This window comes from Mastomys coucha, unplaced genomic scaffold (genome assembly GCF_008632895.1).
Source record: "Mastomys coucha isolate ucsf_1 unplaced genomic scaffold, UCSF_Mcou_1 pScaffold22, whole genome shotgun sequence".
Classification (NCBI taxonomy): domain Eukaryota; kingdom Metazoa; phylum Chordata; class Mammalia; order Rodentia; family Muridae; genus Mastomys; species Mastomys coucha.
In genome coordinates this window covers 251,079,082-251,099,310 of record NW_022196905.1, presented here as the reverse complement: position 1 = coordinate 251,099,310, position 20,229 = coordinate 251,079,082, and the positions used below count along the sequence as shown (strand labels likewise).

General features: G+C 38.8%; 1 protein-coding gene across 3 annotated transcripts in view; it reads right to left on the bottom strand.

Moving 5' to 3' along the window:
- Cntnap4 (contactin associated protein family member 4) overlaps positions 1-20,229 on the bottom strand; it is a 353,495-nt gene that overhangs the window by 132,659 nt on the left and 200,607 nt on the right. For all 3 annotated transcript variants that reach the window (XM_031341494.1, XM_031341492.1, XM_031341493.1), the window contains 2 exons: positions 13,573-13,679; positions 9,244-9,363 (listed from right to left, as the gene is read on the bottom strand). In XM_031341494.1, the coding sequence (XP_031197354.1) occupies positions 9,244-9,363; positions 13,573-13,679 (227 nt within the window). The remainder of the gene's footprint in view (positions 1-9,243; positions 9,364-13,572; positions 13,680-20,229) is intronic.

Sequence of the window (20,229 nt, the reverse complement as noted above, 5' to 3'; positions counted from 1 at the left end):
TTTTTTTCTTTAGGTTTCAGCTTAGCATAGGATGTAATCAGCAGGATGCTTCTCCCCAGAAGGTAATAACATATAAACTAATAAAATTAATTATGGGTGGCCTGCAGAACATGGTTGAGGTCATTGGATAAAGCTGAAAACCTGGCATGTGTCTGTGCTCTTCAGAGAGTGTAGTAATAAACATTAAAAATCTAAGCCTCTACTTCCAAGCTTGAATTGGCAGAACCAGTCAGTAGGCTAGTTCAGAAATCCTGGAGTATTTGCTGACTCAACCACAGCTGTTGGAAGTTTAAGGTTACTATAACCAGGAGGTTCCAGTCACCCTGGGCTCTGTCAGCCTGGCTCTTATTGTTCAATAGAACCAACGGCCTTTTCTTGGGGGTGAATCTACTGCTGCACATGAAGAAGCCTAACTCTGGCTGAGTAGCTTCCAGAAAAGCAAAACGATGAACCTGCTTGGAGCCTTTGTCTCTGGGCCCTTTGGGGTCAGTTTAAGAGGGACCTCCCTACAGTTCAGCTCCCTCTTCTGAAAAGGTTAAAGCCATCATGCATGGCCACGGTTCAATGGCAGCTCATATAAATGTTTCCTTTTGGAAATCCTTAAGTAGACAGACCTTAGCAGAGATTCTACTAAGCAATTTTATTTTCTGATACAAAATGCTACTACATGTGCAGTTAATAAGAAGTCGCACTTAACAGGCCATCTAGATCTCCAAGACAAAGCAGACAGGACATCTTCTGAGATTTTCAGCAATGGAAGTGAGGGCTCCTGAAGCCATGTCTGGAATCACCTGTGTAGGGTTTAGTAGCAACTTAGCATCACTTTCCTGGACGTTCAGATAGGATTATAGTAACTGAGGTTTCTGGTGTGGCTTTAGAAATAATCATCAGAAAACGAAAGAAACATGTGATCCATAGTGAGTCACTTTACAGGGCACTCTCAGTTTGAGAGCATTGGCATTATTTCCCATGGGTGTCACCAGTGCACAGGTTGGCACATGCACAGGGCATGTGCTAGGGAAATGAGAAAGTCATCAAATAAGGAAATGGATGAATAGAAATGGCTTGGTGTCTAGGTTAGAGCACAGCCCAGGAGGTCATCTGATTGCCATCTATGGTGTCTCTGAAACTCCCAGTGTCACTGAACCGCTTCATAACTCTCTAAGCGACAGAATACAGAGAGGATGGTGACCTGCCATCAAGTTTGAAACCATGAATGGTCTATGGTGCCACACTACTTCCAAGCCAAAAAGTTATTATATCACATATGCAAATAGCTACCTTCATCTCTCATCTATCTATGACCTATCCATCCATCATTTATCTACCAATCATCATTTATCTTCTATCATCTATGTATTTGTCTATAATTTATCTGTGTATCTATTACCTATCTTTTACCTATCACACATTCATCTATCAGCTATACATCTATCATCTATTATATACCTGTTATTCATTCATCTATAATCTATCATCTTTCTAAAGCCTATCCATCTATCACTTACCTACCCATCATAAATCTGGATATCATATATTCATCCATTTATCTACTTACCTATCTATCCACTCATCTACCATCTATCACGCGTTCATCATTGTCTACCACCTATCCATATATCATATACCTATCCTTTACCCATTACATAGCTATTCATCTATAATCTTTCATCTACCTATTTACTCACCCATAGTATATAATAAATATGTCATCTATCTACGTATCAACTATCTATCCATTCATAATCTACCATCTGTGTATCTATCTATCATCTGGCCCCAAATACACATCATTTACCATCTATCCATCTATCATCTATCAAGTACTAACCTTCTGTCCTTTACTACTATCATCTACTTACCTACCTACCTGTCCTAACTGACCTGGAAGTACTTATTGAGGACCATTTCTCACAGGGAACCTTAGCAGCTGAGGTTCCTCACATCCCAGTTTCTCACAAGCCATGACACTGAGTGCCAGATGAACCTGTGTGTGCAGCAGCAGAATCACAAGACAGGAGAGGAGCCCTGACTAGTGAGACACAGGTCTTCTACAGGATAACTGACATCCCCACCTTCCTCCCTAAAGTAAGAAAGACTGGCTCTGGAATGTAACAAATCTATATCAGGGAAGTTACAAATCCTTAGATTTTAATTACACCAGAGGGTGGGCAGCAGACAAGCCTTTAAATCTCTCTAGAGCTATTTACTACTCTCTGTAACTTGCAAAACAAATCTACATTTGAAGGTCTTTCAACCTCATACTCAGTCTGTGTGTTGTTTTGCTTTACCCTTGCACTTGTAGCTGTTGCCAGTTTCTCTGCCTCTCTTAGAAAGAATAACACTGCTTCCTTACAAGTTATTAGGAATTCTTGCAGCTAGACAAGCAACTACCATTTGATTGACAGTCTATTGACTTGCCTCCTCTGCAGCAGAAGAAGACAGCTTTACACAATCATATTAATAGTCCTAATATGTACATGTGTTTGTTATTTTATTTCTCCTTTGAACTGTCTCTAACAGAGAACCCATCTCTCCGTTAATAATACATTCAACGAAATCTCTAAAATGTGCTTTCAAGTGTTTACCTTTATGTCTGTTTTAGAGTCATGCTTTTCATTTCTGAAAAATTATTCCGTACTAAATGCAACAAGAGTTATGGAGTAAGGAAACGAGGGGCAATGAACAAGAAGAGATTGCTGAAACAGGCAGAAAAATCTATGGAGTTAAAAAAAAATAGAATGGTAATTTGAGTTTGCCAGTGTCTCTCCCTGAAGAGATTTCTAATACTATGAATTGTAAATAAAGCTACTGAGTAATTAAGGCCTTGATTTACCTGAGGCTGACTGCTATTTTTTAGGGTGATAACAGTATAAAGAAAAAAAACCTGCTGTTTAAGCAACATAGTCGCAAAGCTGTTCTTGCCTCGTGTTTAATAGCTGAGGGTGATAGATGAGCTAAGGACGGGAAAGAGCAGGTAGGGAGTGCTGTATTCTGGAAAGCAGAAGAAAAGAACAGGGCCAGCTAATAGCCTTGGTGCTTACACGGCTGCTTCCCTGTTAACCTGAATGGCTACTAAGAAGCCTCTAACTCTGAAATCTCCAAGGTAAAAATAGTCAAGCTAATTTTGTAAGACCCTTGTCTTATTATTATAATAGCATTGAGTGCCCATTAAGTGAAAGTTGTTCTCTCCTAGCCAATAGAATGGAAGCCTCCTCCCTTAAAAGTTTATCTAGTTGGGCAGGTCAACAACCTGAACAAGAAGACAGTTTTTTATGGTAAGAAATAGGGGGAACAATTATCCCTTTAATGGGATATTATACTTTTTCCTTCCCAGAATTCCCACCCACTAGTACCGTCCCTATGAGCCATGGTGAGGTTATGTTGGGTCTGCTCAGATTTCTCTGCCCTGACTCAAAACAGCCTAGCTTTCTCTTTTGTTCTGGCTCTTGCTTTCAGACGCTGGCAGAACCCACCTGTGCTGTCTCTGGTACTTTGGGCTTTGGTTTCCACATCTGAAACTCTCTTCCCTGCCATGTGGCTGACCTTCATGCCTAGCTCAAACAGCTTGGTTCTCTCATTCTCTCTCCTAAGCTTTTACCTATGAATCTGTGATAGACTTCACCCTAAAGCTCCCACACTGTCCAAAAATCTCCTTTTTTGAATTTGGCAGGCCCTGAAAGTCACAGGCTTGGGACAGCTTTGAAAGCCATCAATTTTGGGGAATTCAAGCTTCCCCAGAAAAACTCCTTTTCTGTCCAAGAAACCCTGATAGCCCCACATCATTATGATAAAAAAAAATCACACCAAGCTTCTTATTAAAAAGCAGAGATTCCCGCCCAGAAACCCCCAATAGTACAGCAGGGATTGGAGAGTTGACAACACAGAATTTCCATTGGTCAAGGGATTGAAAGCCACTATTTTAGCTCCCTCTGAAGTGATCTTCTTAACAATGAAATGTTTGATAAGGGAAACATCTTAAACATAAAATTATTTCATTAAAGCAAACAGTGAGTTTAGAATGGAGTAAAACTACCTTCCACCAAACAGGTACACCCCCAGGGACTTATCTAATTCTACTTTTAAATTACATCTAGGATGCTCAATTGACAAAGAAATTTCAGTCTTTAATGTCACTTAAGAAACTATCCATTGGAAATACAGATTTTTGTTTATTTGCTTGTGTCAGTTAGCTTGTAATGCTTAGACTTATTTTTAACCCACTTGGAATAATTTCCTCCACAGTGATTTCAAACTTATATTAGTTTTCTAAGTCACACATTTGCAAGCTACTGATTCAGCAGTGTGCCTGGTCTTCTTGACGGCTATACCTGATTTGGGTAACAAGAAGAGACACACAACAGGGTACTGATCTAAGTGAAGAAAGGCTTCGGGCTGCAAGAAAAAAGGACCAGGATTTAAGTTCTTACTAATACCATCAGCCTGCCACACTCACAGTTACCAAGTCTTAGTGTCCTCGTTTGCAAAAGTAAAAACCAAGGCGACTCTCACATTGTCTCACGTATGCTTCTGCCTCTGGCTGGTGGGTTGTTATATTCTGAGTTGCCTCTTTTGTTGGACTATGTTTCAATATTCTGAGGCTTCCAGAGACAAGGAGCTGTCCCTGAACAACTGTGTCTCTGCCCTCAACATCTGGCAGACATAATTCAGCAATTTGCATATGGTGATGCATGCCTGAGTTATTATCCATAGTAGCATTCGAGGTAGTTGATTCTATCATTTATAGATCTTTATTATTTGTGAATTCATCCACTTGCTGGAAATTTATGTATAACCCTGAAATTTTCTAGTCATTTGTAGTCATGCACAGAGTAACAAAAACTGAGTTCAGCCAGAGCTGAAGAAACAGCTGCTCTCTGCCTCCTGCTTCAGTGTTCGTATTGGAAATGAATGGAGTTATGATCTATTTTGTAATTCTTCCCTTTCTCTCTTCTAGTTGATGATATTGCTGCTTAAAATGTCCCCTAATACTGTTGAGGTACTGAGAATCATCATTAAGCTCAAAGCATGATTTGAACGTAGCACATGTTAGATGAGTACTGCTCAGCATTAGGTCCCAATGCTTTGGGTCATGAATTCAATGTTAATGAATCACAGCTCTCTCTCTCTCTCTCTCTCTCTCTCTCTCTCTCTCTCTCTCTCTCTCTCTCTCTCTCTCTCTCTCCTCTTTCCACCTCTCCCCCATGTGTATGTGTGCATAAATGCTTGTGTGCACGTGTGTGTGTGCATATGAGTATGTGTGTGTATAATGTCTTTAACCTTAAGACATTATAAAAAAGATTAAATATTGATCTATTGAGGAGAATGCTGTTACCAGAGGGCTGTTGAAAACCTGTCTTACTATGTTTCACTTAGGAGCAATGATTTAGTATTTTTTTAATATAATGTCCATGGTGACTTTATGGAACATGACTACCACAAATCAAGAAGTGATCCCTCCTACCTCACTGCTGTTCTCTTTCTTCTCCCTCTCCCTCTCCCTCTTCCCTTCCCCCCTCCCTCTGTTTATATGTAATCCTCAGAGACTAGAGATATTTATTAGTTTACATAGATATTATTTTAAGAATAACAAATAGCTCATAAAGCATTCATGGGAACATGGATTTGTACAGCTTTTCTGGGCATTGTAGTTGTTTTATCATCCTACATGAACTAGACACATTTAAAAGTTAATCTGGATACTTGAGTGCATATCTTACATATACTGAATCATCCTTTGTTCTTTGAATTGTTTTCACAGTTAGGATATCTAAATTTAAAGAGCAAATCAATCTATGCCAACAAAAATCTGAGAGGCATATGTCTCAAACAGCACACTCAAATCTGTATACATAAAATAGCCATTTTGAAAGACTGTTTGGGTCCCTCCTGACTTCAGAGAAAGAATCCCCTCACTACTGATTGGGAATTTGTAACCTGCAGACTGTACAGTCACACACTAGAGGTAAACCTGTCGAGTCAGCATGGGTTTTTAGATTGGTTTGGTCTCGAGAACTGTTTCCTCAGCAGTTGCCAATTCATGAAGCCACCAAGCAATGTATTTGAAAACTTTCTAAAGATATGTTCTACAATAATTCTCACATCACAAAAATCAGTAGCCCAAGATTAACCACTGCCCGTGGTTTTTAGAATTATATATTAGTATAGACCTATTGCTATATTCTATGCAGCCGTCTCCTTCACATCTTGTTTGACTGCATGACAGACATTGTCGACTCAAAATGAGTCAAATGAAATTTCTGATGTCCACTCCTCAGCCCCTGTTCTGACCTTATCTCCAATAATGCAAACATTTTGGCTGTCCAAGTACATCATGCTTCTTTTTGCTTTCTTATACCTCATATGTATGCCATACACAGGGCTAGTCTCCTTTCCCCATCTGCATTGCTGTTGGTCAAGGGCAATAGATCCACAGCCAGCTTGTTGCTGTACATCTGCTGTGATGATTTGATGGGTTGTTCCCCAATAAGTCTCTAGAAATTGAATACGTGATCCATACCCAGTGGTTCTCTTTGGGAAGGATTGGGAAAAGAGACTCATGGAGAAAGTGTGTCACTGAGAGCAGGTTTCTAACTTGTATTCCACTTCCTCTTTGTGGTTTGAGATGTGAGTTCCTGACTAAGGCTCCAGCCACTTGCTGCCTGCTAGCCCTGTCCTGCCATTGTGGAATGTCACCCCCTAGAACTGGAAAAAAACCAGTCACTTCTATATGTTGCCTTAGTTTTATTAAAATAGTAAGAAAGTCACTGACACGTTTGTGCTTCCTAAATGACCTCCTAACTTTAATGCTTTATCTATTGTTCCTTTGCCCCTGGACAGGCATTTGCCAATATGAGAGCAATTATGGCCCTATCAAAGAAGTTCAGGCTGTATACAGTGTATAGGACTGTGCTTTAAATGTGTTTCCCCTTACTCAGGACAATACCCAAAGACCTTAAGCCTCTACAGTAAGGACCACATAACTCTCTCTCTTCTTCTGCCCTCTATTTGAATCTCTCCTTATTTTTTGCTATGCCACATTCCCTGGTCATACTGAAAGCTAACTTGGCTCTGTTGCTGTTGTGCCTGGAAGTCTTAGGAGTTGGCATTTACCATTGCTTCTATCTATTCTGAAGTTTCTTTCTTCAGATATTCACAACTAGACTTTTCAGTAGAAAATCTCCCTTCACAACAATATATGACTCAACTCAAAATTGCCCCCTTCCCTTGCTATCCTTCCCTCGCTGCTACGGATGTCTAACCACAGCACTGTGCAGTGTTACTTCTGCACTGATGGAGATTTTCTATGCCATGAAGGCCAGCATAACGCTTACTAGCCATAGGTGACTCAGCAATTAAAATTTGACTGGCAATTACTTGATTTTAGTTAAAGTACTTATATTTGCTTGCCTCGATAAAATGCATTTAAAATTATTGAACCTTGGAATTAATCTGAATCAACTTAAAGTATAATGTGGCTGACATATTGGACAAAACAGTATACCTAGAATTCTCCTTTTGCACTTGATGAAGGAAGGATAGATATGCCTTCATTTTTAATATTTATATACAACTTCCCTTGGTGCCAATTGTTGAAATGGTTACCTTTCTCTCATCGCCCATTTCTCTCATCTTGATAAAACATTAGTTATCTCGACATGAGTGAATCTATTTATGAAGTATCTCTTTTGTTCTATTTATTAATATTTCTTATACCTGCTATAACTGAGTCCTTCAGCTCTGTTCCCTAAGAATGACTTATTTCTGACCCTTTCCTATGTGCTCATAAAATATAATCTGCTTATCCATTCTCACCAAAATAATCACGCCAACCTACAAACAAATACACCACTAGAATTTTAATTTAGGTTTGTACTAAAAATCAATATCAATCTTGCAGGAACTGACATTTTACAATGTTGAGTCTCTTAATTAATGAAAATTTTATATTCCTCTCTACCTCTAGGATTTTAAATCATATAAAGAACATTATACATCTATCTGTGAGAAGCCTTGCAAATCCTCTATTGTATTTTTTTTAACCATGTATTTGAATGTTTTGAGGCTGTTGGAGATCCAATCTTCTAAAAGATCATTTTCTAATTGCATACTATTGGTATATGAAAACAAATGATTTTATTTTAAGTTGTGATCCAGTAATTAATATAAATTAAAATCATTTACTAGGATTCTTCAGGATAATTTTAATATATAATTTAATAATCTATGAATAATGAAAATTATAAGCTGTGCTTTCCTGTCGGTGTGCTTTTTCTACCTCTTGTATTGGCTACAGTAGTGGACAGAATGCTGTTCACAATGGAAAGATGGGGAAAATTCTTAATATTTACAAGCAGTTACCCATGTTGAAAGATCTTTCTGACTGCTCTGATTCATTTTGAATGGTGGTAGATGTAGATGTTGAATTTAATCAAACCCATTTTTTTTCCTGTGATTTTTAATTTGTCTGAATTTATGTAGAATAGGAATTCTAGGAAAAAAATAAATTTCATAGTTACACGTATTTAAAACAATGGCTCTTTTTGTTTTCAGATCTTTCTTTCCTAGGCATTGATTGCTCTGACAAAGCTTGTGTTTTGAGACACAATAGGAAACACTTATTAATAGAAACACTGCTCAGTTACCATGTGCACACAGACTAACAATATTGTAAATTATTAACATTTAACTAACACATCTGTTAAATATTTATGTTGCTTTTTACTAAATAGTACTGTGATGCTTAGTTTTAATTATTATCTTGCTACAATCTAGTATCTCCTGGGAAGAGAGTCCCAATGAGGAATTATGTAGAGAAGGTTAGTCTGTGTGCCTGTCTGTGGATGATTACCTCCTGGGAAGGCTCGGGCCACCATGGTAGCACTGTTACATTTGCTAGTCTGTGTAAGAGTAGAAAAAGCTAGCTGAGCACTAAGCAAGGATGTATTCATAACCTCTGTTCCTGACTGGATTTGATGTAACTAGCTGTTTCAAGGTCCTGTTGCCATTACTTCCCCCAAAAGATAGACCAGAATCTAGAATTGTAAGCTACCCTAGACCCTTTCTCCCTTAAGGTACCTTTTGTCAGGGTGTTTAATCACAGCAACAGAGAAGAAACTAGAACTAATATCTACTTCAATCATGTTGCAAATTAGATCAATGTTACACTTATTTCGTTTTAATTTTTGTGCAATCGGTCCGTTAGAACAGATTTATCTAGCAAATGGAAGTGTGTTAACTTACCAGTCATATTGCAATATAAGAGGAACGGCTGCAGAGGACCGCTCCCATCTGAGTCTATGTAGTAGAATCCAGAAGCATTTCCTTGGTGCTTATAGGCTTCACATGACTGCTCATAGATAGCTGAGAGAGAGAGAGAGAGAGAGAGAGAGAGAGAGATCATAAATGAAATAGCATGGAACGAATCTCTCAAATTTTAAAAGATTTACAGTAGATCCCCAAGTTTATGCACATCACTGGCCAAGGGAACAGGTAACATTTATATTTTAAAACAAAATCCATCCTTCTTTTCTTTACAAATGAATATGGATGAGATGGATAATATACAAAAAATGAGGTTGTATTTTATGACATTTTTATCACCAAAGGAGAAGGAGACTATTAGATCAAAATGAAAATTTAGCCTATTTTTTATGGTAGGAAGGAGTAGAGAAGAGGAGACAGCTATTTAAATGTTAAGACCTTTGTAAGTATAATGTGGTATATTGTGGTACCCATTGCAGAATATCTAATTCTAGTATCACCTTGTAATAACCTAACATCTGAAGTACAATACCATAACCTTCAGAGCTAATCAGGTGCTGCCCAATAATTATGCAATGGGGAGATTTTAAATAATATTTGTACTATGTTACTTTCTCACATTAACTTAACTAGAGGTAAACATTTTTCTTCAAAGGGGGAAAATGATTTGCAAAGTTCCTCATCTATAGTTTTAAACATAATTATGAAACTTCTCTAATGCCCTTTAATGAGCATTCAACACAATTAAGATTCAAAGCAGAGGAAATATTCATATGAAATATGCCCCCAAGTGGTCTCATTGTGTTGTGATCCATAATTGAATTTTTTATTATAGGAGTGTATATTTGCCATGCATAAGGCTTGATATTAACATCTGCGAAATGCACACTTCTCATTGAATGCCCAGCCAAAAGTACTAGTAACTTACATTAGGTTTTTAATTCCATGAAATCTGAAATATAAAAAACCTCTGGGTAGCCTCCCCCAAATCAATTTTAAATTTTTGAAAATTGTGTTAATGAATGTTTGGATGACATGAAACATTACAGCTAATTTATGAAAAGTTACAAATTTTTCAGAATATTCTGGAACCTCCCTTCTACATTATTGCTCTGCAATACGACGGTGTCATTTCTTCCTAATTAAATCACATAGATGGAGACATAAAGATGCAGCAGTTTGTGGCTATATTTGCATTGTGCACTGAAGTGGGCATGTAAAATGGTTAGTTTTATATTCCAGGGAACATATGCATATGGTTATAAATACCTTAAAAGTGGTTGCCAGAGATATACACATAACTTTGGGATGGTGATGAGCTCCTAAAATCATACACATGGACAAGGAAATTAGACCTTTTTAAAATTTATTTTTATATGTTTTAAGATTTACTTTTATTATTTTTAATTCCATGAAGGTGTGTGTGTACGCATGCATGTGTGTGTGTGTGTGTGTGTGTGTGTGTGTGTGTGTGCATGTGTGCATGTGTGTGAATAAAGATACCACAGGCCAGATACAGAGGCCAAAATAGTCATATCTCTTTGAAGTTTTGGCCACCTGGTCTAAGTGTTGGAAACTGAAGTCAGGTCCTCTGGAAATCAGGGCATGCTGCCCACAGGCCTGAGGAGACATCTTCAGGTATAAGGCAAAGGGAAGCCTATAAAAGGCACAACCACCAGGTACCCATGGAAGAACCTCTTAGTTATCTCCTCCTTGAGGGTTACCCCCCAACCCGACTCAAGAGTGGTTAGGCCAGCTGTAGGAGGGAAAAATTAAACATTGACATTACGAGAGAGAGAGAGAGAGAGAGAGAGAGAGAGAGAGAGAGAGAGAGAGAGAGAGAGAGAGAGAGAGAGAGAGAGAGAACCATCACCTTCTCCCTCAGGTGCTGTAAGAACTCTGGCAGGCACAGTGCTGCAGTACATCCCAAAGAAGTCAGGTCCTCTGGAAGACCTTAAATGCTGAGCCAACTCTCCAGGCTCATTGTTTTTGTTTTTGTTTTAATTATATGTATGCGTGTGTAGTAGAGTATATGTACATAAGTTCAGGGGCTTTGGGAGGCCAGAAGAGTTCAATCCTTTGGAAATGGAGCTGTAGAAGGCTGTGAGTTTGTTCAAGAGGGTACTAATAACAGAATTCATATCCTTTGTAAGAGTGGTACTCATGCTCAACTGATGAGCCATTTCTCCAAACCCAAATGGGAAATACATTTGCTTTAATGTTCACTGATTGATCTTCTATGGCATGATGGTTATTTCCTAATCCAAACCTTTTCTTTTTGAAGACAATCTCTCACTATTAGTGCAGTCTAGCCTCCAAGCCATGATGCCCCTGCCTCAGCCAAACAAGTAATGAGACTCCAAGAGAATCTTCTAGAAGCCTTCATCTTTGCTTCTCTACTATGACCAACAGCATTGTTCTCATCCTGCTTCTCAGAACACTGTAGACAAAAACCCTTCAGCTCTATTTAAATATCTTGCTCATGGACCTATCCTGTTAATTTTTCAATCACATTTTGGACCACGTGTCAAATGACCTTTCTACTTCCCATTCAAGTTTCTCCTCAGAGCTGTTTGTATTTATAGTTACACTCACTTATTAATAACAATAAAACAAGCAGAGTCAATTCTAATATATTTAATAGCTTTCAGATTTGAGTCTTTTATTATAATGGAGATGGTAAATGATATTTAAGAAAAATGAAATACACTGTCCTTCAGTAGCTGAGTGACATAGTTGAGTAACTTAGCCTCTGGTGACAGCTTAGGTGAGGCTCCATCTTCAGTGATCATTTTTTGGTAAGATCTGAGGAGATACTGCAATGTATATAGTCAATACCTGGCTATGGACTTATGAGGGATGGATAAGGGCCAACAGACTCTCTTGAACATGGTCTCTCTACTATTGAACTAGAACCTCTTAGAGTCCACAGTAGCATATCCAGAGTCAAAGATTCTGATTCCCACTCAAGTTGGGACACAAAACAATGAGCCGTGTGGTTGACCTGCCCAAGGTTTTATGGCAATTGACTTTGCAATGAACACTCTTACTGCAAGTCAACCTCTGCTTCTGTGTTGCTCAGAATTTAAGAAATAACATCAAACAGTGGATGTGGAGGATGGGCATTTGGGCAACTCCCTTATAGAACATGTACTGCACAAGTTGACTACAAAAATAGCATAAGGCTTACAGCTTAAGTAAGTATTTCAGTAGAAAAAAGGCACATGGTTTATAATATAGAAAAAAAATATGCTATGACCTCAGGCTCTTGAGCTCCTTCATTCTGCCTATTCTCTGTAAGCCAACTTGGGAAGTTTAAAAATATCTCTGAATTATATCATGAGTTAACTAGGCCAATAACAGTACTGACCTAAGAGGGGGATATCAGGATCAAATGAGTTATCATACAGAGGATACCAAATCCACACTTAAAATTTAGAAAGTGTTCAATAAAATTAACTATGATTACTATAATAACTGTCTGTCCCACTTAGCTGCCATTAACCTCATTAAACAGATCTTAAAGGAAACTAATTCTTAATAGTGTGGTTTAGGGGCTAGGGTTTCTGGGGGTGATGAGGTCATGGGGGTAAAGTTTTAATGAAAGATAAACAACAGGTCTCAAAGAGAGCTATCACTCTTGGGGCTGTGTGAGAACACAGGAAGAAAATGGCAGTGTGTGAACAAGGAAGCAGGGAAGACAAAGCATTGAACCCCTGTGAACCTGAATTTCCATCCACCAAACTGTAAGAAACCAATTATATTGTACTTAAGCCAGCCAATATATGGTGTTCACTTATCAATGCCCAAATGGAATACCACTTTCTAGGGTGCTACTGGATGAGTGAATCTCCATACCAGAGCCCATACATCCCAGCCCATCCAACATGGCTTCTAAAAATATTTTCATTTCACAGAAACAACAAAGAATCTGGTAGCAGATCCTAATTCAACCTGTACTTGTTCTCCTAGAGAGTTCCCAGTCAAATGCTGTCCAGGTCAGGTAGCAGAAAGTGTTCAAACAGTCTGCATCTTATTTTATTATTCCTTAGCTATCTTTTGCTTTCCATACATATTTTTGTTCTTTCCAACTATCTGACCTCCTTCTTTTTTGTTTTATACCATATATTTCTATTTTGGTGATTTTATGAAATGATGTGTGGACTATAAACTAGAAACCAAATAAGTACTGAAAATCAAGATATGTATCCCAATACAAGGTCACACAGGTCACATAGGCACAAATACCAGAGAAAGCAATATAACAGAAGCTGAAGGCAGAAGAGCAAACAGGTGTGTATGGCTTACAGGTGTGACAAGTGGCTCCTGTGTAACCCGTGTTTGTGCAGTTACAATGAAAGGTGCTCCAAGACTGAGAACATTCACCACCATGCTCACAAGAGTTGGGCAAACACCTAAAACAGAGAAGAAGCTGTTAATCACTGTGAGATATTATAGAGTATTGATCAATGGTTATGTGAAGCAAGGATGTTGACCACATAGAGAGTAAATTCCACATGACGAATGATTACAAAGTCTGGTACTAAGGAGCTTGACTCACAGAACTAAAGCTTGGGGCATTAAAGTCCTTTGGGTTTGGCCAATTCACAAGTAGCTCTGACTACTTAATTATGAACATGTATCACCATGTCACAGCTCCTTATGTTCACTAAGTGACATACTGTGGAGTCAATGCCAGGCAGACTATCGACAGCTTACAAGAAATAGTATTCCATCATCTGTGTTACAATACTGCTTGAGAATGGGAGGGAGACTGACTGAGGAAATGGTAAGGAAGAGGGAATGGAGAGGAAAGAATGTTCACAGATCTAGAAATGCCCAAGAATGCTCTGTATCCATGCATACACACCAAGCAGTACGGGCTATTCTCTGTAGCTGAACCTAACTCATGAGAACTGCCCTGGTTATTGTAACTTTCCAAGAGGAACAGCAGCCCTATTCAAAAACTATCAAGCACAGTAGGTTTACCCAGTTGAGGTAGCTCAGTTCCTACATTCAATCATAATACATTCTTTTAATCATAGCCTATGTTTGAGAAGCTACATCATGAATAATGTACTTTTAAACAGAAGGTCATGGGAAACCAATAGGGAGCAACAGAAGTGAGCCTGGCACATCATTTGATCTGACTCTAGGCTTTGAAAAGTTGTACAGAGTCCTGGACAGATCAGCAGTCCAGAGACTAAAACAATTGCATTTAATTAAAATATTTCTTTTCAATTTATATGCATCACTTTACATCAGAGGAATCATGGTATATATATTGAAAAGAGCATGATGCTAAGATAATCAAAGTGTTCTTTACTGAAGCACATTAATGTATACATCATCTCACATAGCTAGCTAATTTTTAAAGCATTTATTTTATTTTTAATTATGTGTATAGGTGTAGGTGTGTGTATGTGTAAAGGTGTAGGTATGTGTGTGTGTGTGTGTGTGTGTGTGTGTGTGTGTGTGTGTGTGTGTGTGCAGGTGTGCACATGTGTGTGGGGGGGAGAGGGTATGTGGATTCTTCCACATGTGAGTGCTGGTGTCTGAAGAGGCCAGAAGAGGGTATGGGGTTCTGGGAAGCTAGAGTCTCAGATGGTTATAAACTACCCAAGATGGTTGTAGCAAATAAATTCTTCACCTTGCCATAAGAAGTTTTTGTTTTTAACTGATAAGCCCCTCCTGCTACCCAAGATATCTACATTTCTCATTGTGGCAGGCAGTTTGTGTATAAAAATCAAAGGGTCTGGTTTATGTTTCAACAAAGGGGCATAGTTAACATTGTCTAAAACGCTTGGGAGAATCTTGAGAGAAGTTAGGGACCTTCTGCTGAAGCCTGAAACACCCCTGGTGGACTTAGATGATTCTAGCATTGCCCTGAGCTTGGACAAATGCTAGCTAAGTTTCTTGTAGGCTATAATCTTTTACTGGCCTCTCTTTAGAGCATTTCATTTAGAAAATGTTCAGCTGTGAATTATTTCTTGGTTCCTTTGAGGAATAAATCTTCTCCAACCTCTTACTAGTTTTCTGAACCAAGAAGAGCTCTCTGAGGGACTACCCCTTTGAGATGCTGGGATGCAAATAGCAGTGACAGAACCTAGTCTCCATAGAAGGACAGGAATCTAATTAATTTCCATAAATACTGAATGGCAAACAGATGTGACATAATCAGGTTGACAATCAACTGCCAGGAAATAAATCCTCATTATATTCTTTGGACCTGAGGCAGGATGGAAAGACAGAAGATAGTAAAGGGCCCTGGAAGGAAGGAAGCTCCTTGTCCTGAAATCTGTGTTGCTTTCTGCTGAATAAGTGTCAAGAAACTGCAACACAACTGATGCAATAAGAATTTCATACAAGGGTGTCTCAGAGGCTAAAGGCACATGCTGACAAGGCTGATGACCTGAGTTTGATATCCTAGGACACAAATGGTGGAAGAAGAGACTTGACTCTTGCAAGTTGTCTTCTGCCCTCCATATGGGCAACATACATGCGCGCGCACACACACACACACACACACACACACAAACATAATTGTAATTTCTTAATTTCTATAGTGCTTACTTATAAAAATACATCTCAAAATGAAGGGCTGAAATGTGCTTACTTAGATCCAGAATGAATATGACTTTGAATTTAACTGTTATCTACACTTCTCAGTTTCCCTGAACTTACATTACATACCTGGTAAAAGGGGACCTTATAATTTCACTCACAAAAGGAGATGATTTAAGATAAGAAAAATAAATGAATTTGTGTAGTTTTGTTTTGTTTTTTACATTTTAAAACTTTGTTGTAAAATACATTCTCAAAAAAACATTACTTAGGAAGCTACAGAGATATTCATGTGTGTTTATGTGTGTACGTTTGTGTGTGTATATGTGTGTGTGCATGTGTATGCATATGTGCATGTATGTGTCTTTGTAAAGATACTTATGTCTCCTCTCTCTCTCTCTCTCTCTCTCTCTCTCTCTCTCTCTCTCTCTCTCTCTCTTAGATTGCATCCATGTCTTAGTTCTGTATTGTCCTCAAGTCTCTCTATTTCACTTTGACTTTTCCAAAATTCTTTTCATCAGTGTAGCCAAAACTCTAGCTTTATCTAAGTGGAAGATCCTAAGGTGGGAATTCCTCAGGCTACTACTGCTGGCAGTGCTGGGCTATGTCTCCCCACTGTAGCTGACATCACTCAATTTTGAAATCTGTATGTGTGTGGTCCATGTGTGTGATATGGTGTGTGCATGTTTTGTATGCATTTTTGTGTCTGCAGGTACACATGAACATGTGTGCAGGTCTATGTGGGGACCAAAGGGTCACATGGTAACTTTTCTTGATTGTTCTTCATCTTTGTTTTTGAGAGATAGGATCTCTCATGGAGCCCAAGTTAGCCAACTGGGCTAGACTGCCTGGGTAATGAGCTCTAGGGATCAAACTGTCTATGACCCACTCCCACCCCAAAAGCTGAGGTTACAGAGGCATGCCACTGTGCTTGGCCTTTTACAAACATGCCATGGCCCTGAGTTCAAGTCCTCTGCTTGAGAGCCAAACACTTTACAAACTGAGCTACCTCTGAAGCCCTAACATTATTTTTTGAATGAAAATGTCACTGGTATCTTTGGTTTAGAGGTATTATACAAGAAATTATATTGACACAGGTAAAGTACCATGGACAAATGTCATTTGAGAACTTCTAGTTTAGACTCAAACAGCTGATTAGACCATTGATGTCTTTCAGAGTTTAGAATGAATAATATATTGAGACCAAAGCTTCCAATGCTCTCATCCATTTTTCAATTTAAAAAACATAATAATAGCCGGGCGGTGGTGGCGCACTCCTTTAATCCCAGCACTTGGGAGGCAGAGGCAGGCTGATTTCTGAGTTCGAGGCCAGCTTGGTCTACAGAGTGAGTTCCAGGACAGCCAGGGCTACACAGAGAAACCCTGTCTCGAAAAACCAAAAAAAAAAAAAAAAAACCATCATAATAAAAACTACAGAGCCGGCCAGAATGTATTTGTGATGGACTTTCTGCTGCCTCCTTTATCAGAGCGGAAGATGGAACTTGATGTTTTGCTTATATGCCTGTTCCAATGTTAACAGAAAATAGTGTTATTGATTTTTTTCTCCTTGATTAAAAAATAGATGTCCACTGTACACAGAACAAAAGATGAGAGGTTGCCTATAGTCTCACTATCTAGAAAGTCTTACTGAAAACATGACCTTGTATTCACAAATACAATCTTTATCCTTTTGGCAGAGGGTTGCTGATACAGGGTCTCACTCTAGCTCTAGCTGCCCTGGAATTCACTATGCAGACCAGCGTGGCTTCTAACTCAGAGATCTAACTGCTTCTGCCTTCCAAGTACTTGTACCACAACACCCTGCACATGAACACAACCTTAAAGTAGTTCTTCTTTGGAATCTTCTTTTTGGATAATCGAAAATAAAGAATGTGTATATACTTCTGTACCTAATAATTTCATACATATGTAGTATTCTTATAAGCGTGCATGAACCCATTAGGCATACTATCATAACTTGTTTAGTTTTTAAGCATTTGAACTCAATAACAATCTAGTAAAAAAACAAAGAACATAAAAATACTAAAAGAGTAGCAATCTTAGTTTATAATTGAATCAGAAAAGGTCAGAGGTGACCTTTCTTTAAAAGGTGTTAACACTGTTTTTATAGGGAAAAGATCCAATGGTTTTGTCTAAAATCAAAGAAACAAAAATATCTTTAATTGTCCTGGTATATGGGTTGTTTCCCTTTGATTTTCTTCCAGAAGCTAACTGGGCACATTTTTTTATTGTTGATGTTGGTGGTGGTGTTCAATTCAAACTCATCAGATGAGGCTTTTCACATTTGTAAATAAAATATGAAAGACTGAATTGTGAGTTTTACCAACTTTACTGGATGATAATGTTGGCCAACTTGTAACCTATGCGATCTGTACTGCATGGCAGAGCTCTTGCTTTCACCAAGGGCTCTAAACAATTGCATTGTACACTGCCCTCTTTGCTAGTTCTTCCATTACAAAGTCAAACAATCCATCAACCCATTTTCCCAGGCGTCTAAATCTTTCTCCTAGACATTTCCATCATCATTTTCATTGCATATGACTTTGAACAAACACATCCATCGACATACCCAAACCTGAAGTGACAGGAAAAATTTTCATTTAGCCCAATTCTCTGTTCAGCACACTTTCAATTTCAAAGGCTTTTCATAGGATGTAATGCTTGGCTGGAATGAATGATATTGGCTTTAGATCTAGAACATTATCACATTCAAGGGAGCTAAATATTAGCTACATGAAGGGTTTATACACTCAGAACAGGAACTAATAAGAACCCCTTCCTCAGACAACTCACTCACCAAACTACTCCCCACAAAGCCACACTTTCTATGCCACAAGAATTAGAATGAGTATCTTCAAATGCCATGAAATAAACCCATATGAGAGCACAGAGAGGCTCAATGGGCTTATGGGATTTCGTAGAAAAGAGGAGAACAAGAGTAGAGGAGTATGGGGAGAAATTCGTTCACTGAGAGGGACAGGATGACCACAGCTGGAAGATATCACAGTGGACACTTGGAGTGAAGGGCCAAGGATTGGCCATCATCTATAAACCACCACTCTCATGGAATGGGGTCAATGGCTAGGACAGTGTTCTTTACTGGTCTCTTGATATTTTTAAAGAGTTGTTTTTTTAAAGTCATTTTTAGTAGTTTCACAAAAAACGTGGCCTAGGTCTAAGTAACTTAATAATATTTATGTGTTCACACCTGTTAGGGGTGTCCCAGCAATGGTCGAGGTTCTTGCTCCAGATCTGGGAACAGGAACTGTCCTGTCCTACTGATCCCGTCATTCTGCCCTTTTTCCTTTGTCATCAGAGTCTCTGGACTTGGGACAACTCTGATTCATGTCCACAAAGGATAAACAAATCACTTCTAGAAGAGACAGTGTACTAGGTGGCTGGATAAGAGGTGTGTGCATGTGAAAAGTGTGAAGATAATTATATCAGGTGTGGGTATGAGAATGGTACAGATATAGGTGTGTGCTTATGGATACATGGGAATATGCATCTGTAAAGCAATGTGAAAGTTGTGTGAGTGTGCAGGGAGTTTTCAGTCATGTGATTGAGAATGAGCATATATAGAGGAATTTTAATCCAGCAACATGGTTGCTCTGGCAAGGGATCATACTAGGTCTATATGATCCTGCTGGAATGCAGGCATGCTCTGGATTGCAGTGTGATCTGACTGTAATACAGATGCACCCTTAATCCCTAACAATGAAGGTTAGTTTATAGAAGAAAGTTCAAAAGTGACATCTAATTGAGGAGCAGACAAAGTGAAGAAGCAGAAAAAAGATCTGACAAGATGAGTCAGAGATAGGATATGCCCAAGTCTCACAAGAAGAATACAGGAAAGAGAGACTACTTAAGAGGAGGGAGGGATGAGGGAGGGAGAGAGAGAGAGAGAGAGAGAGAGAGAGAGAGAGAGAGAGAGAGAGAGACAGAGACAGAGACAGAGACAGAGACAGAGATGCAGACATACAGACAAAGTGGGGAGAAGGGTGAAGGATAACAGTTAACTGGGATGGTTTTACAGAGACAGGTTACAAACAAAGTAGACATAGGTGAAGACAGAACAAGCCAGAGAATGAAAAGGAGCCAGATTAGAACACTGAAACCAAGCAGAGCAATTCTGTGAGAAGCTGAAAGAAGCTAGATTGAATTAGTCATTTCAGAAGATTAGATTGTACAGAGGCTAAAACCTTCCAGACCTAGGCCTAAAGTTAGTTAGAACAGAGAAAGAAATGCTTTGAGCTCAGCCCAAGCTGTGTGGTACAGCTCTCATCTGATCCTTTCATCTGAGGAAATAAAAGTGACATTTACAAAATTTACAAGTGTGTGTGTGTGTGTGTGTGTGTGTGTGTGTGTGAGAGAGAGAGA